Genomic DNA, 15,514 nt, shown 5'->3' with positions numbered 1-15,514 from the left:
CCACCAACCTTCTGATCGGCAAGTCCTAGGCTCTGTGGTTTAACCCACAGCACCACCCGCGTACCTGACCCAAGGAACCACTGTATTATTATTATTATTATTCGTTTCCTGTTTGTTTCTCTCTCAGGTTATTACGGGGAAGGACTCAACGCCATCATCGTCTTTGCTGCCTGCTACCTGCCGGACAGCAGCCTGCCGGATTATCATTACATCATGGAGAACCTTTTCCTGTGAGTGACTTTTTCTTGCCTTCTGCTTGGAACGGAGGAGGGAAAACTCGCTTTTAAGCTCCATTTGGATTACTGTATTTTTCGCTCTATAAGATGCACCAGACCATAAGACACACCTAGTTTTTGGAGGAGGAAAGCAAGAAAAAAAATATTCTTAATCTCAGAAGCCAGAACAGCAAGAGGGATCGCTGCGCAGTGAAAGCAGCAATCCCTCTTGCTGTTCTGGCTTCTGGGATAGCTGCGCAGCCTGCATTCGCTCCATAAGACGCACACACATTCCCCCTTACTTTTTAGGAGGGAAAAAGTGAGTCTTATAGAGCAAAAAATACGGTAATTTCCCTCGCACCTCCTTTGCTTGGCCATGTCAGGGTGATGATGAATTTGTTAAAATCAGAAAGGTTGGCAGTCCTGGGGGGCATTTTGGAAACTTCCCTCATTTCATTCGAAACACTTTTGCCCCCCTTTTCCCCCCCCAAGGCCAGACTCTGCAAAAGTCATCACCTGGCTATAGCCGGCGATTTCACCAATCCTCATCCCAACATTATTATTTTTATTTTTATTAAAAATTATTCATCCTTTTCAAATTTATACATTTCACTAATTTTAAAATCATTTTAACATTTCAAAACTCGGCTTCCTTCCTCCTCTTTCTGCGGTTCCTTAAATCAATTTTTAATATCTTCTGCATCTCCAAATTAACTCAGTTTACTCATTTATTCATCTACTTTAAATATACACTCATAAAACTGCAGCTTATTATTACAATAACCCTGGCAGTGTTTTCATCTGTTTACAACTTATCTGCAAATATTCAGTAAGCCATTTCCATTCTTTTATAAAAAGTTTGCTATCTCGGTGTCTTATTTTTCCCGGTAAGTTTTGCCATTTCTGCTTATTCCGTAAGTTTCTGTATCCATTCCTCCTTTGCTGGGACTTCTGCTTCTTTCCATTTTGGGGCAGGTAACATTCTTGCCGCTGTAGTGGCATACATTACAGTGGTACCTCGGGTTAAGTACTTAATTCGTTCCGGAGGTCCGTTCTTAACCTGAAACTGTTCTTAACCTGAAGCACCACTTTAGCTAATGGGGCCTCCCGCTGCCGCCGCGCGATTTCTGTTCTCATCCTGAAGCAAAGTTCTTAACCCGAGGCACTATTTCTGGGTTAGCGGAGTCTGTAACCTGAAGCGTATGTAACCCGAGGTACCACTGTAATAATTTTCTATGCTGTTTGGGTAGTTCTGCCCGTATAATTCCCAAAAGAAAAGCTTCTGGGTTTTGTTTCTTTTTACAAATGTTATTTTAAACATCCTTTTCAACATCCTTTATTTATTTTTCTGTCTCTGCTCTCCCCTCTCCCGTAACCACTAAGTTAGATAATGATAATAACCTTCGTAATTTTATTATCTATATGCTGGCCATCTGACTGGGTTGCCCCCAGCCACTCAGAGAGAAACAAGAAATCCATTTGTTTTCATCCTTTGTGCTGAGCATCGTGGTCCATGGATCAGCCTATGTACCTGTGATGGCTTTAGGGGTTGCTTGTGCGTAAATAGCCGCCGCTCTGGGCTAGGTTGGCTGGTTAAACCATTTCTCGCCGGACAGCCATCCACTCCGTGGCTGTTCAGTCGCTGGCGGAATCCGTCAGTGGGCGTTTCTTAAACCTTTTCCAACATAAAAGTTGTTTGACGCCCAGTCTCCTCCTACTCTCCCTGCGCGGAAGTCTTCTGCGCAGGGAGGGCGTGGGTAGCGGAGGACCTGTGCTCTCCCCGCTGGTGTCCAGTGAAGAGTCCCGGAGCCTGCTCTCTGCTTCCCCCATTGGCCCCCCTCTATCCCTGGTGTTGCACTGATTTTCTTTCCCCAACGGGAGACTTGCCTCTCTCCCTGCTTGGCCCCTCTCCAGCATCACTGTGGGGCCTCGCCGCCTCCTCTAGTTCCGATGGCAGTTCCCTGACAGTAACCCTTACCAAATGCATTCTCTGTGTCTTCGTGTATGTACACACAGAAATGGAGGGTGCCCTGGTCCTGAATGGGGTAACTGTGCCTGTGAAGGGCTAGGTGCGCAGCCTGGGGGTCATTTTGGATTTACAGCTGTCCATGGAGGCGCAGGTCTGTTCTGTGTCCAGGGCGGCTGTCTACCAGCTCCATCTGGTATGCAGGCTAAGACCCTACCTGCCCGCAGACTGTCTCTCCAGAGTGGTGCATGTTCTCCCGCTTGGACTACTGCAATGGGCTCTACGTGGGGCTACCTTTGAAGGTGACCCAGAAACTACAACTAATCCAGAATGCGGCAGCTAGACTGGTGACTGGGAGCGGCTGCTGAGACCACATAACACCGGTCCTGAAAGACCTACATTAGCTCCCAGTACGTTTCCGAGCACAACTAAAAGTGTTGGTGCTGACCTTGAAAGCGCGCGCACACACACACACACAGCATTTATATATCAAAAGCATTTACAACCCACTTAATATTTCAAAAATCCATTAAAACAAAAAGACAACCTAAAACCAGTAATATTGCAGAATAAAACACAGAACCTAGAAGATAACTGGCCTGGCCTGCTCCTGTGCTTTTAACATCAAGCACAATTCAAAGTGTTGGTGCTGACCTTTAAAGCCCTAAACGGCCTCGGTCCAGTATACCTGAAGGAGCGTCTCCACCCCCATCGTCCAGCCTGGACACTGAGGTCCAGCTCCGAGGGCCTTCTGGCGGTTCCCTCATTGCGAGAAGTGAGGCTACAGGGAACCAGGCAGAGGGCCTTCTCGGTAGTGGCACCCACCCTGTGGAATGCCCTCCCATCAGATGTAAAGAAATAAACAACTACCTGACTTTTAGAAGACATCTGAAGGCAGCCCTGTTTAGGGAAGCTTTTAATATTTGATGAATCATTGTATTTTAATATTTTGCTGGAAGCTGCCCAGAGTGGCTGGGGAAGCCCAGCCAGATGGGCGGGGTATAAATTCTTCTTCTTATTATTATTAGTTATCTGCTTCTGGTTTTCTAACAGGTATGTGATAAGCAGCTTGGAGTTGCTAGTGGCAGAGGATTATATGATTGTGTACATGAATGGTGCTACGCCACGCAGGAGAATGCCAGGGATCGGCTGGTTGAAAAAATGCTACCAAATGATAGACAGAAGGTGAGCTTTGTGGGGATGACCATTTACATATGTGTGTTCGTGTGTGCGGCAATTTATTTATTTCATAAGATTTATACACCACTAGTCTGTTAAAAGGGACGCGAGTGGCGCTGTGGGTTAAACCACAGAGCCTAGGACTTGCTGATCAGAAGGTCGGCGGTTCGAATCCCCGTGATGGGGTGAGCTCCCGTTACTCGGTCCCTGCTCCTCCCAACCTAGCATGTCAAAGTGCAAGTAGATAAATAGGTACCGCTCCGGCGGGAAGGTAAACAGTGTTTCCATGCACTGCTCTGGTTCGCCAGAAGCGGCTTAGTCCTGCTGGCCACATGACCCGGAAGCTGTACGCCGGCTACCTTGGCCACTAAAGCGAGATGAGCACCGCAACCCAAGAGTCGGTCATGACCGGACCTAATGGTCAGGGGTCCCTTTACCTTTACTAGTCTGTTAAAAAAACCAAAACGAACCAAATAAACCTTCAAAGCGGTTTACAAAAAAACACATATATTGTAAGAACTGAAGTCTAATAATATATTGAGATTCAAGATTCCCAATCCCTTATGCAGCTGTAAACTCTTTACCAGAGTCTTCCGGTGTCCTGAGTGGAAACCCAGCCAGATGGGCGGGGTATAAATAATTAAAATTATTATTATTATTATTATTATTATTATTATTATTATTATTAGTGACCTAATGTAGACACAGTTTTACTTCTTGCCTTAGAAATTTGAAACCATTCCTACGGAAGACAGTAGGATTTCTCGCATGTAATCATTCATGCACTTTGATTTAAACAAACTGTTGCTCTAACTTTTGCCCTGTCCACTGGTTTATGTTTTGGCTTAAGTTTCATTAATACTGGTTTATTTTAATTTTAATTTTATCTTCAAGTTTTTAATGTGTTTTTTTTCTATGTTTTGCAATGTAGGGCCTCCCTTCTGAAGTCTAATAAATAAGTCTGAGGGTTAAAAAAAAGGATAAAACAGTAAAATTGAGGGGAGGGAAAATCACAACTATTCTTTAAAAAAGTTTTTCCAAACTTAAGTTTCCAGCTGTTTTGGGAGTACATTATCTCTCGCTAGCTGGACTAGTAGTCAGGGGTGATGGCAGTAGAGATATGAGATGATCAGAACCCTCTGAACTTGAAGCATGAGAAGTCCTATTTAAAAAATTATAATTTGGCAGAATATTTGGATTATTTAATATGCATATGTCTACTTTGGAATATTTAATGTGATTTGATTGGATTGTTAAAGTGGAAAATTTAATAAAAACGATTTTTTTATTTAAAAAAACTAGTCAGGGGTGATGGGATTTGTAGTCCAAAAACAGCTGGAGACCAAGTTTGGGAAACCCTGATTTAAAACTTATTGAAAGGGTTCAAAAATTACTTGCAAAGATATGCAAGAGCAATTGTGTGGGTGGGTGGGTGGGTGGGTGGGTGTGGGACGCAGGTGGCGCTGTGGGTTAAACCACAGAGCCTAGGACTTGCAGATCAGAAGGTCAGCGGTTTGGATCCCCGCGACGGGGTGAGCTCCCGTTGCTCGGTCCCTGCTCCTGCCAACCTAGCAGTTCGAAAGCACATCAAAGTGCAAGTAGATAAATAGGTACCACTGTGGTGGGAAGGTAAACGGCGTTTCCATGCGCTGCTCTGGTTCACCAGAAGCAGCTTAGTCATGCTGGCCACATGACCCGGAAGCTGTACGCTGGTTCCCTTGGCCAGTAAAGCGAGATGAGCGCTGCAACCTCAGAGTCGGCCACGACTGGACCTAATAGTCAGGGGTCCCTTTACCTTTACCTATATATATATATATATATGGCAAGGGTCACCAATGTTGTTGGACTCCAAGTCCCATCATTCCTGACCATTGATCATACTGGCAGGGGCTGATGGGAGATGGAGTCCAACAACATCTGGCATACAGATTCACTAGCTTTTTTTAAAAAAAAAAACCTCTTGTTTTTACACCGTAAAATAGAAAGCTTCCAGAATCTGAGGGAGAGGAGATGAGAAATTAAATTGGTATTGTGTTTTTTATGTATGAAGGTTTGTATCTGGCGCAGATCTAATGCACGACCAAAAGCAACTGCTCGGATCTGTTCTTACACCTCCCTGCCTTCTGATTTTTATTACAGGTTGCGGAAAAACCTGAAAGCGCTGATAATCGTTCACCCGTCGTGGTTCATTCGAACGGTCCTGGCTATATCGAGGCCGTTCATCAGGTATGAGCAACCGAGAGGATAGCTGCCTTGAAGCCGGTTAAACATGTCTGACGCCTCTCTGGGTGGTTTAGACTACAACTCCCATCAAGCCCCAGCCAGCACGATGGGAGTTGTAGTCCAAAACATATTTCTCTAAATTTAGCCCACCCCTCATGCTTCAAAGACTGCTAAGAGAAGTCCCAGCATGATGGATGCAGGTCCTGCTATCCAAACATAAGGCAAATGGTTCGTCAGGCGAGTGTTCACATAACAAGTCAACGATTTCCATTGATTCTTATGGGGAAATTTCTAATGCGTTCCCGACCGTGGAATTTTGACCCGAAAATTATGGAAACCCTGGGGAAACCCTGGGAAACCCTCCGGAACCTTGTAAAGGACAAATAAGGAAGGGAGAAATGCTCTCTTATTCTCCTGCTCTCTCCCTGTTCCTCCCACGAGTTTCTGGCAAAATGGTTTCAGCAGACCAGCAAAACCCCAAAAGACTTGTTTAAGTCTGCTTATTTATTTACAGCATCACATACAGGTCTGGCCATTTGGATATCTGAATCTGCAGTGTGTATAGTGAGGTTTGGGTACTAATTCCTTACGTTTGGATAAGTGAATTTTTGCATGATGACCTCTTTCGCAGAATTGCAGAGTTGGAAGGGACTGCGAGGGTCATCTAGTCCAATGCAGGAATCTTTTGCCCAACATGGGGCTCAAACCCACGACCCGCATGTACAGCCTTTCAAACCAAGGTAGCATGGTAGCTTAGTGAATCAGAGACGGACCCAGACAACCCCAGGCTCAAACTCTGTGTTGTCACAATTTCTCAGACTAACCTGTTTTGTGAAGATAAATGGGAGAAGCCATCAGGATAGACTACTAAGAGGAATAACATAATAATGGGTTGCAGTCAACTATTTTTACTCAAGAGTAGACCCATTGAAATTAATGGACCATAGTTGGTCATGTTCATCAATGGCTCTATTCTGAGTAGGATTACCATTGGATTCAGCCCAGTGATCATAATAATAGGTTGGATTCAATGTTAGCCCTAGTATGAGACCACGAAAATTGATGGACAAGACGTTAATTTCAGTGGGTCTACTCTGAGTAGGGCTTCGTTGGCTACAACCAGGTGGGGATGGTTCCGTATCATTGGATGCTAAATATAACATCTGTATTCCAGAAATTCTAGGGCCTTTTTCTTCTCCCTGCAAATGACCCCCCGTTCTGAACTTCACTCTCTATATGAAAGCAGTTTCACGCCACCAGCCCAAGTGGTTGACTTTCAAGGGGGTCCAGAGTTAATTGCAACACTCTGCAAAGGCCACACTGTGGCCCCCATGGCAGTAAACGAGAGATCAAACGAAAAGAATGGCTTACCAGTTAGAATCTTTAATAATCACAGTGCAAGAACAAAGAACACATCTCCTAGAAATCGCGGTGCTCCCAGTTAAGGATTCCACCCCTTGCCATCCCTATTAATCTATGTCACTCCTACGTCTTGTAATCTGAGTTTGTACCCACTGCGCTTTCTGTTCTAACACTTTCTGAGCTCTCTGTGTTTTTGGAGAAGGAGGGTGGATGCTGTCCAGACAGAGACTGTGAATCTGTTAACTCTTTTCTAGTGTTTCTTCTGCTAGCTGTTCCCCATCCTGTATTCCCCAGCTTCTGCTTTCTGAACTATGCCCCTCTGCAAACCACTGTTCCAGATCTATCACTATATCTGAAGGAGCGTTTCCACCCCCATCGTTCTACCCGGACACTGAGGTCCAGCACCGAGGGCCTTCTCACTGCGAGAAGCCAAGTTACAGGGAACCAGGCAGAGGGCCTTCTCGGTGGTGGCGCCTGCCCTGTGGAACGCCCCCCCTTCAGATGTCAAAGAGAACAACAACTACCAGACTTTTAGAAGACATCTGAAGGCAGCCCTGTTTAGGGAAGCTTTTAATCTGGGAAGCCAGATGGGCGGGGTATAAATAAATTATTATTATTATTATTATTATTATTATTATTATTATTATTATTATTATCTATATTGTCCTCCTGCTCCTGGGAAGAATCAGGATCTCCCACCGTTCCTCCTCAGTGCAGCTCTCCTCAGCACGATCCCTGACACACACTAAGCTAGATTTTAGAAAAAGCAAAATGTGTGGCTGTGGGAGAAGCTGTGCCTAACATGTGGAAATACTCTTTCCTAGTGTGAAATTCATCAATAAAATCCAGTACGTTCACACCTTGGAAGAACTATCACAGAGCATCCCCATGGAACATGTCCAGATTCCGGACTGTATCCTACAGTAAGTATTGGGCGATACCTTGAAACAGCATTGTTTTCCTGCACTGCCTTTCCTTTTATTCTGTGATTCATATACTTCTTCTTCTTTGGCGATCACTCGTCGCCGAGTAAGATTGTCTTCCATAATATTGGTTTCCGGGCGGGAGTTTGGGATCACGGTGTGGATTTGCCAAGCGTGCCTTCCTCTTAGCACGTTTCTTCCTTGCATTCTGAGTACGAAAAGCTTGGCCTGTCGCTCAACATCCAAAAAACTGAAGTGCTGCACCAACAAGTACAAAATAACCCCTCTGCAGCGCCACAAATCCAACTCAATGGTGTCACGTTGGAAAATGTCGATCACTTCTCCTACCTAGGCAGTTATCTTTCCGCAAGGGTCAACATTGATGCCGAAATCCAGCATCTCCTGAGCTCTGCGAGTGCGGCTTTCTCCCAGTTGAAGTGCAGAGTGTTCAAGGACCGGGACATTCGCAGGGAAACCAAAATGCTTGTTTACAAAGCTATTGTACTACCAACCTTACTGTATGCTTGTGAAACATGGACCACTTACAAATGCCATCTCCAACTTCTCGAAAGATTCCATCAATGGTGTCTCCGAAAAGTCTTGCAGATCACTTGGGAAGACAGGCGAACTAATATCAGTGATTCATATACAATGAAGGGTGGTTGGAGGGGCCAAGAGGGGCCTGGACACGTATGTGACATGTATGTGACATGTAATTCTACTCTTATTGATCCAAAGCAGAACTCCAACGTAGAGTTAGCAGAGTAAAAACTTAAACACGTTGCAGGATTCACAAAAAATAGACCAGAGGCAATTGTATTTCATACAGTGTGCAAGGTCAGAGAATTCCAACAAAAAATGGAAAAGGTAGCAGAAGCAGCTCCCATGCTCATCCGTGATTAGGAACAGAAACCAGTCAACGCATGTTGTTTCGTCCTTTGCTTTACATTGGAATGAATTTAAGTTACGTAAGTAAGCGGGTTGCACTGTGGGTTAAACCACAGAGCCTAGGACTTGCCGATCAGAAGGTCGCCGGTTCAAATCCCCGCGACGGGGTGAGCTCCAGTTGCTCGGTCCCTGCTCCTCCCAACCTAGCAGTTCGAAAACACGTCAAAGTGCAAGTAGATAAATAGGTACCGCTCCAGCGGGAAGGTAAATGGCATTTCCGTGCGCTGCTCTGGTTTGCCAGAAGCGGCTTAAACCTGCTGGCCACATGACCCGGAAGCTGTACGCCGGCTCCCTCGGCCTGTAAAGCGAGATGAGCGCTGCAACCCCAGAGTCGGCCACGACTGGACCTAATGGTCAGGGGTCCCTTTACCTTTAAAGGTAAAGGTAAAGGTACCCCTGCCCGTATGGGCCAGTCTTGCTCATCTCACTCGATAGGCCGGGAGCCAGCGCTGTCCGCAGACACTTCCGGGTCACGTGGCCAGCGTGACAAGCTGCATCTGGCGAGCCAGCGCAGCACACGGAACGCTGTTTACCTTCCCACTGGTAAGCGGTCCCTATTTATCTACTTGCACTTTGACGTGCTTTCGAACTGCTAGGTTGGCAGGCGCTGGGACCGAACGACGGGAGCGCACCCCGCCGCGGGGATTCAAACCGCCGACCATGCGATCGGCAAGTCCTAGGCGCTGAGGTTTTACCCACAGCGCCACCCGCGTCCCTTTACCTTTACGTCACATTAAACAGTGGACAGCGAGGCAGATAACGTAGTACTTCAAACAAACCGAAATGAAGCAGGACAGGAAAAGCGTTGGTTGCGACAAACTCAGATCGCAGGCTTCTCCAACAGCTTTGTTTCGTTGACAGTATGTTCATTTGCAATTTGTCGCTTATTAGGAATTTGTTCCTATGGTTGGTTTTAAGCCGGTTGTGAACCATGGTTTTCTCACAGTTCTAAACACTTTGTTTCAGGTTTGAAGAAGAGCGGAACAGAGCGAGAAAAGAAAGGTAGGTTTTTCCCTTTTTGTGTATGCTAGGAAAGAGGCCATTATCACACAGTTGCCCAGGGTATATTGTCATTTTACATTGTTCCTTCAGGCAAAACCGGCTATTTCAAAATGCAATTTATCCCTAACAGGGCAGAAGAGAAACAGGACACAATTGTGAGAGAGAGGTAAGTCTCTTTCCATGTTATTGCGGATGCATTATATCAGGGGGAAATCGTTTGCAAAACTCTGTATATTAGGCAAAATTGCATACAGACATGTCTATTAGGATTCCCACCCCCACCCCCTAAAATGCTGATGAATTTTCAGGAGAATTCATTTTTTAAACACACATACACACAAAGTAATGTGAAATGAAGTGAAATGAACTTTAGATTGGAAACATGAAAAACGGAGAGAAACCAAAATTGATAGATTCACCCACCGCATTTTTCGCTCTATAAGACGCACCAGACCACAAGGCGCACCTAGTTTTTGGAGGAGGAAAACAAGAAAAAAAATATTTTGAATCTCAGAAGCCAGAACAGCAAGAGGGATCGCTGCGCAGTGAAAGCAGCCATCCCTCTTGCTGTTCTGGCTTCTGGGATAGCTGCGCAGCCTGCATTCGCTCCATAAGACACACACACATTTCCCCTTACTTTTTAGGAGGGAAAAAGTGAGTCTTATAGAGCAAAAAATATGGTAACTTTAAATTGAATGCTAACATTGGTTCGTGTACTGACTTCCCTGCACAGTGTTCAAACCCTTTCCAGCCACATAATATATCAGACTCTTATCTATGACAGAAATCTGTCTAATGCAATTACTTTTTTTTCCATTTAAATTTGGGGGGGGGGGCGAAAGAGTGGGGCCCCAAGCTATAGCTTGTTTAGCTTATACGTAAACCTGGCACTGGAGCAAACCACTGAAATGAATGGATCTTAATTAGTCTCAACCTTTAATTTCAATGGGTATACTCTGAGTAGGATGAATGTTGGATAGTTTTTGCCAGAAGATGAACTGCATCAGAATGGAGCCAGGGCTGCATGCGACAAATATGGGACAGAACAGAAATTGATGCTTTCTTACATCCCCAGTGCAAATTTTTTTTTAAAAAATAATATATTTCTCCTTGAGAGATACTGCAGACATTCCTTATTTTAAATCAACTCAACCCATTAAGAGTCCCCTAGAACAGGTTTACTAATCCACTTGTAATATTCTGCCTCTCCAGATAATAATAATAAATTTTATTTATATCCCGCCCTCCCCAGCCGATGCCGGGCTCAGAGCGGCTAACACCAGTAAAATGATAAAACATTATAAACTCACTTCATTATAAAATTAATTCCAATCAGATTAATGGCATCCATTGGGCTAGAGTTCTGTGAGGATTGCCAAAGGAGGGAGTCAGGCTGTGCCCTGGCCAAAGGCCTGGTGGAACAGCTCTGTCTTGCAGGCCCTGTGGAAAGATGTCAAGTCCCGCAGATGCAGGGACAAGTCCCATAGATGCAGAACTACGAGGTTTACAAGCATACACTGTTTTCTAAATTTATTTACTATTTTGTCTGTCTTCCCAAACAGGCCTACATTGTCAGCAGAGGATCAGGAAACAAGGTGTGGGTTTGTTTTATTTATTTATTTTTAATCACATTCAGAATTTAGTTACCTACCGTTTACCTAAACCCCTGAGCCTCTTGGGCTTGCCGATCATAAGGTCGGCAGTTTGAATCCCCATGATGGAGTCAGCTCCCGTTGCTCTGTCCCACCTCCTGACAACCTAGCAGTTCAAAAGCATGCCAGTGCAAGTAGATAAATAGGTACCCCTGTGGCGGGAAGGTAAACGCCGTTTCTGTGCGCTCTGGTTTCCATCATTGTGTCCCGTTGCGCCACAAGCGGTTTCATCCTGCTGGCAGGATGAAATGAACCGGAAAGCTGTCTGTGGACAAATGCCGGCTCCCTCGGCCTGAAAGCGAGATGAGCGCCGCAACCCCAGAGTCGCCTTTGACTGCACTTAACCACCCAGGGGTCCTTTACATTTTACCTATAAAGGTAAAGGGACCATTAGGTCCAGTCGTGGCCGACTCTCGGGTTGTGGCGCTCATCTCGCTTTACTGGCCGAGGGAGCCGGCGTACAGCTTCCGGGTCATGTGGCCAGCATGACTAAGCCGCTTCTGGCGAACCAGAGCAGCGCATGGAAACGCCGTTTACCTTCCCGCCGGAGTGGTACCTATTTATCTACTTGCACTTGGACATGCTTTCCAACTGCTAGGTTGGCAGGGGCAGGGACCGAGCAATGGGAGCTCACCCCGTTGCGGGGATTCGAACCGCCGACCTTCTGATCGGCAAGTCCTAGGCTCTGTGGTTTAACCCACAGCGCCACCCGTGTCCCCCTTTTACCTATACACCCACAATAAAACACCAGTCTGGAGGGACCCTTGATAATTGGCAATCAGCAGTCTCTTAAGTATTCATTGGGCCTGTTTCTCTCTCTCTCCTCCCACCATTTAGCATGTCCTGAATGAAGGCAAGAACACATAGACCTACAGAACTACCCAGACCGATGCATTACCCATTGTAAAATGACCTTCCTGGTGTTAAGACCACACGACCATCCTCAGTTCCATCCAACCAAGGAATCAGCCTTTCTGTCTCTGCCTAAAAGGTATTCCATTGCACACAAGAACGAACTTTTCAGCAAAGCCTCTGAGTGGCAAACCCCTTGCTGAGAGATGCAAGCACCTTCCATCTTTAAAAAGCAACAACGTCGGGATATTACAAAATCCAGCCTAAAATGGAGAACTCCGGTTTATACATCGAAAGCCCCCTCCGTTTGGTTGCTGTAGGTCAGCAGGGATGGAAAAGCACACATCCATTCTTAATTCCTTGCCGGACGCATCTGAAAGGAAACTGTTGCTCTGTGCATTCATTGGGTCAGGAAGAACTGCGGTAGCAAACTTTCGTCCCCTTCTGAATGAAGTTTGTGCATGCCTGTTCCAGTATAGATACAGAGCACCTATCTGGGTTTTTTTTGCCTCATCCGTTTCCCAAATGCACCCTTGGCGCTATTTTTTTTTTACCACTTGAGCTCATGGTGAAGTCTCACACGGGAAATGATGTACAGATCGTTTTTATTTTTCGCAGCCTCTCTCCTGAATGGGTCTGTCTCTGAATCTTGGGTACCAGATATCGCAAGTGTTGTAACAATGCCCATTCATACACTAGTCAGTGTAAAGATGCAAATATACTCACACGGCGGTGGGATTTGCACAGATTTAGTCAGTTTCAGAACACTGGACAATCACCTCCCCCCAAATTCTGCCTCCAAACTTCTGAGGCAAGATGCAAGCACATGAAAACACAGTCCACATCTCCTCAAGCAAGGAGAAGGGAGATCTTGAGTCAGATGGTCAGATTAGAAAGTGCACACATTTAGAACAGGAAAATAAATACGCAACATGACTTAAAAACACTTTTTCCTAAAGCCACATATGTATACCCATCTTCCGCCCTAACGAACATGGGGAGTGGCTCCCATTTTATCCTAGAAAAACGACAGCAAAACCCTGCAAGACGTTTAGGTTAGGTTGAAAGATCACAGCTGAGTAGAAATTTGAACCCAGGTCCCTGTGCTTAGAATCACACGATCCTGATGTTGCAGGACAGGAAGGCAATTCACTCACACAAAATCTTGGGATCAGGAGAAAAGGTAATGCATGCACACCCATGCACACACTTAGATTTAATCTATGCACTTAAAATGTGACCCAGTCATTTCAATCCAAGAAGAACAGAAAACCCTGAAGTCCACATTCAGATAGTTGCTGTTTTGGTTGTCCATACAGTTCCACACCAGAGGGCAGCAGTGGCAAAATTACATGTGCAAGCTTGATTTTCTGAGGAGTCTTCCAAATGCCAGCGTAACAGAAGGCTTTCTTTGCTTTCGTGTGTCTGCAGAGAAGCGTGGGACAGCTGGCTTGCCTGTTTTTCTTCTCATTTGATACGTAACACCTAACCCTGAACAAGAGCTTGCAACGTAATGGGGATCAATCTTCAACAATGGCTTTAAAGGACCGGTCTGTTTCGTTTGCAAAAGAAAGGAATCTAGCCCTATCTGCAGAAGCTTTGGGACTGTCTTCTTTGCATAGCAGAATGCGTGAGTTCCTGAACACTTCAATCATACCTCTCTACTGACAATGGAAGTAGAACCTTACGAGCAGATGTGTTCACAACTGCAAATGATCAAACATCTGGGAAATGTATGGTTCGCAATCATTTCTAAAAACTTCTCTCTCTCTCTCTTTCGTGGACGGAAGATTTACAAAAGCAAAAAGAGCTTCAAAGACATCTATCAGTTTGGAGATGAAATAGTCTCAACTGGATTTTTTGAAAGTGCATTTTAAGCTGGGAGGGAGGGGGAGAAAACGTGACAGCTGACGCGCGTATATCAGTATATGCTGAGAACTGCATTGAGGAGTGTTTACATGCTCTTCCACCATTCTACAAAGAGAAACGTGGAATGTATTGGCAGTCTCCAAAGAGATTCATTCAGGACCACAGATTTGCACATCTTTCTCTGGAAACAAATGGGGTGACAATTCTTTGTGATATCTTTGCCGGTTTCTCTATGCTTGGTTTTAAAAGTCTGTGTTTGCCTTGTAATCGTGGGCGCCAGAGGGAAGAATATGGGACTGCTTGGTTTTAAAGCAGGGATGAGTAATCTGTGGCACTGCAGATGTTGGGACTACATACCCCATCATCCTTGACCATTGCCCAAGTTGGCTAAAGCTGTTGGGACTTGCAGTCATCTGGAAGGTGAAATGTTCCCCTATCCCTGGGTTACTGCTAAAGAGGAGGAAATGTGTCCCCACCCACAAAGTGAAACGAGAGAGGTTTGGGTAAATGGCCTTAATCACATCTATCATAGTCTGTAATGGTTAAACTTACGGAACCAAACCTATATCTGAAATCTCTAAGGATGATCTATCAGTGGCTTTTACAGGTTTTATTTCTCCATCGGCTTCACTGTGACTTACCATGAATGAGCAAGCTTGCTTGTGCCCAAAGAGAAAATTGTGCTTGCTTTGCTCCTCCTGCGACCAACTGTTGATGTTCCATGGTTTCTCTTGCTCCCCAAAAAGACCTAAGTTCTAATCAAAGTTCGGTCTTGGTTTAGCACTCATGCTTTATTTGGGGGACTCAGATTTAACATGGCATCAGGAGCAGAGCGGGTGTGATTTCTGTCTGGGCACCAGGGCCAAAGTTTGGCTTGCTGTTGCGTGTGAAACAGGCCACAGGCCGCATTTGCACATGACTAAAGCCATACTAAACCATGGTTTGGCCAACTAAACCATGGTTTCGTCAACAAACGACAAGCTGTCTCACAGAGAGGCAGAGAAACATGGCTTGTTTCTCCAAAGCCGCTCCTGGTCTTGGGCTTCTGCAAGTAGGATGTCCATACAAAGCATGGTTAAACAAGGTTGTTGGGTTTCCACATAATGCCAACCTCTAGTTTAAAACAAGCCATGGTTCATAAGCCAACAGCAAAACGGCTTCACGTTGTGGTTTATTAACAGAACGCAAAACAAGGTTAGTCTGCTGTGCTGGGTTCATATGTTTAAACCATGACCCAGTGTTATGTGTGAACTGATATTGGCTGGATGCTGGAGGGCAGAATATCAGGTCTTTTGGTCAACACTTGGGGGGGTGAGTTTTTAA

At 45.3% G+C, this 15,514-nt stretch overlaps 1 protein-coding gene across 2 annotated transcripts in view; it reads left to right on the top strand.

Moving 5' to 3' along the window:
• ATCAY (ATCAY kinesin light chain interacting caytaxin) overlaps positions 1-14,214 on the top strand; it is a 28,127-nt gene extending 13,913 nt beyond the window's left edge. Inside the window, exons 6-13 of one of the 2 annotated variants that reach the window (XM_083594806.1) lie at positions 128-230; positions 3,235-3,366; positions 5,500-5,586; positions 7,770-7,868; positions 9,783-9,818; positions 9,949-9,984; positions 11,381-11,413; positions 12,308-14,214. In XM_083594806.1, the coding sequence (XP_083450932.1) occupies positions 128-230; positions 3,235-3,366; positions 5,500-5,586; positions 7,770-7,868; positions 9,783-9,818; positions 9,949-9,984; positions 11,381-11,413; positions 12,308-12,317 (536 nt within the window). In that variant the 3' untranslated portion in view covers positions 12,318-14,214. The remainder of the gene's footprint in view (positions 1-127; positions 231-3,234; positions 3,367-5,499; positions 5,587-7,769; positions 7,869-9,782; positions 9,819-9,948; positions 9,985-11,380; positions 11,414-12,307) is intronic. The other variant, XM_083594807.1, reaches the window with a different exon arrangement.
• Positions 14,215-15,514: the final 1,300 nt, after the last annotated feature.

This window comes from Podarcis filfolensis, assembly GCF_964270895.1.
Source record: "Podarcis filfolensis genome assembly, chromosome: 18".
Taxonomy (NCBI): domain Eukaryota; kingdom Metazoa; phylum Chordata; class Lepidosauria; order Squamata; family Lacertidae; genus Podarcis; species Podarcis filfolensis.
The sequence above is the reverse complement of the archived record's forward strand: the minus strand, read 5'-3'. Positions and strand labels throughout refer to the sequence as shown.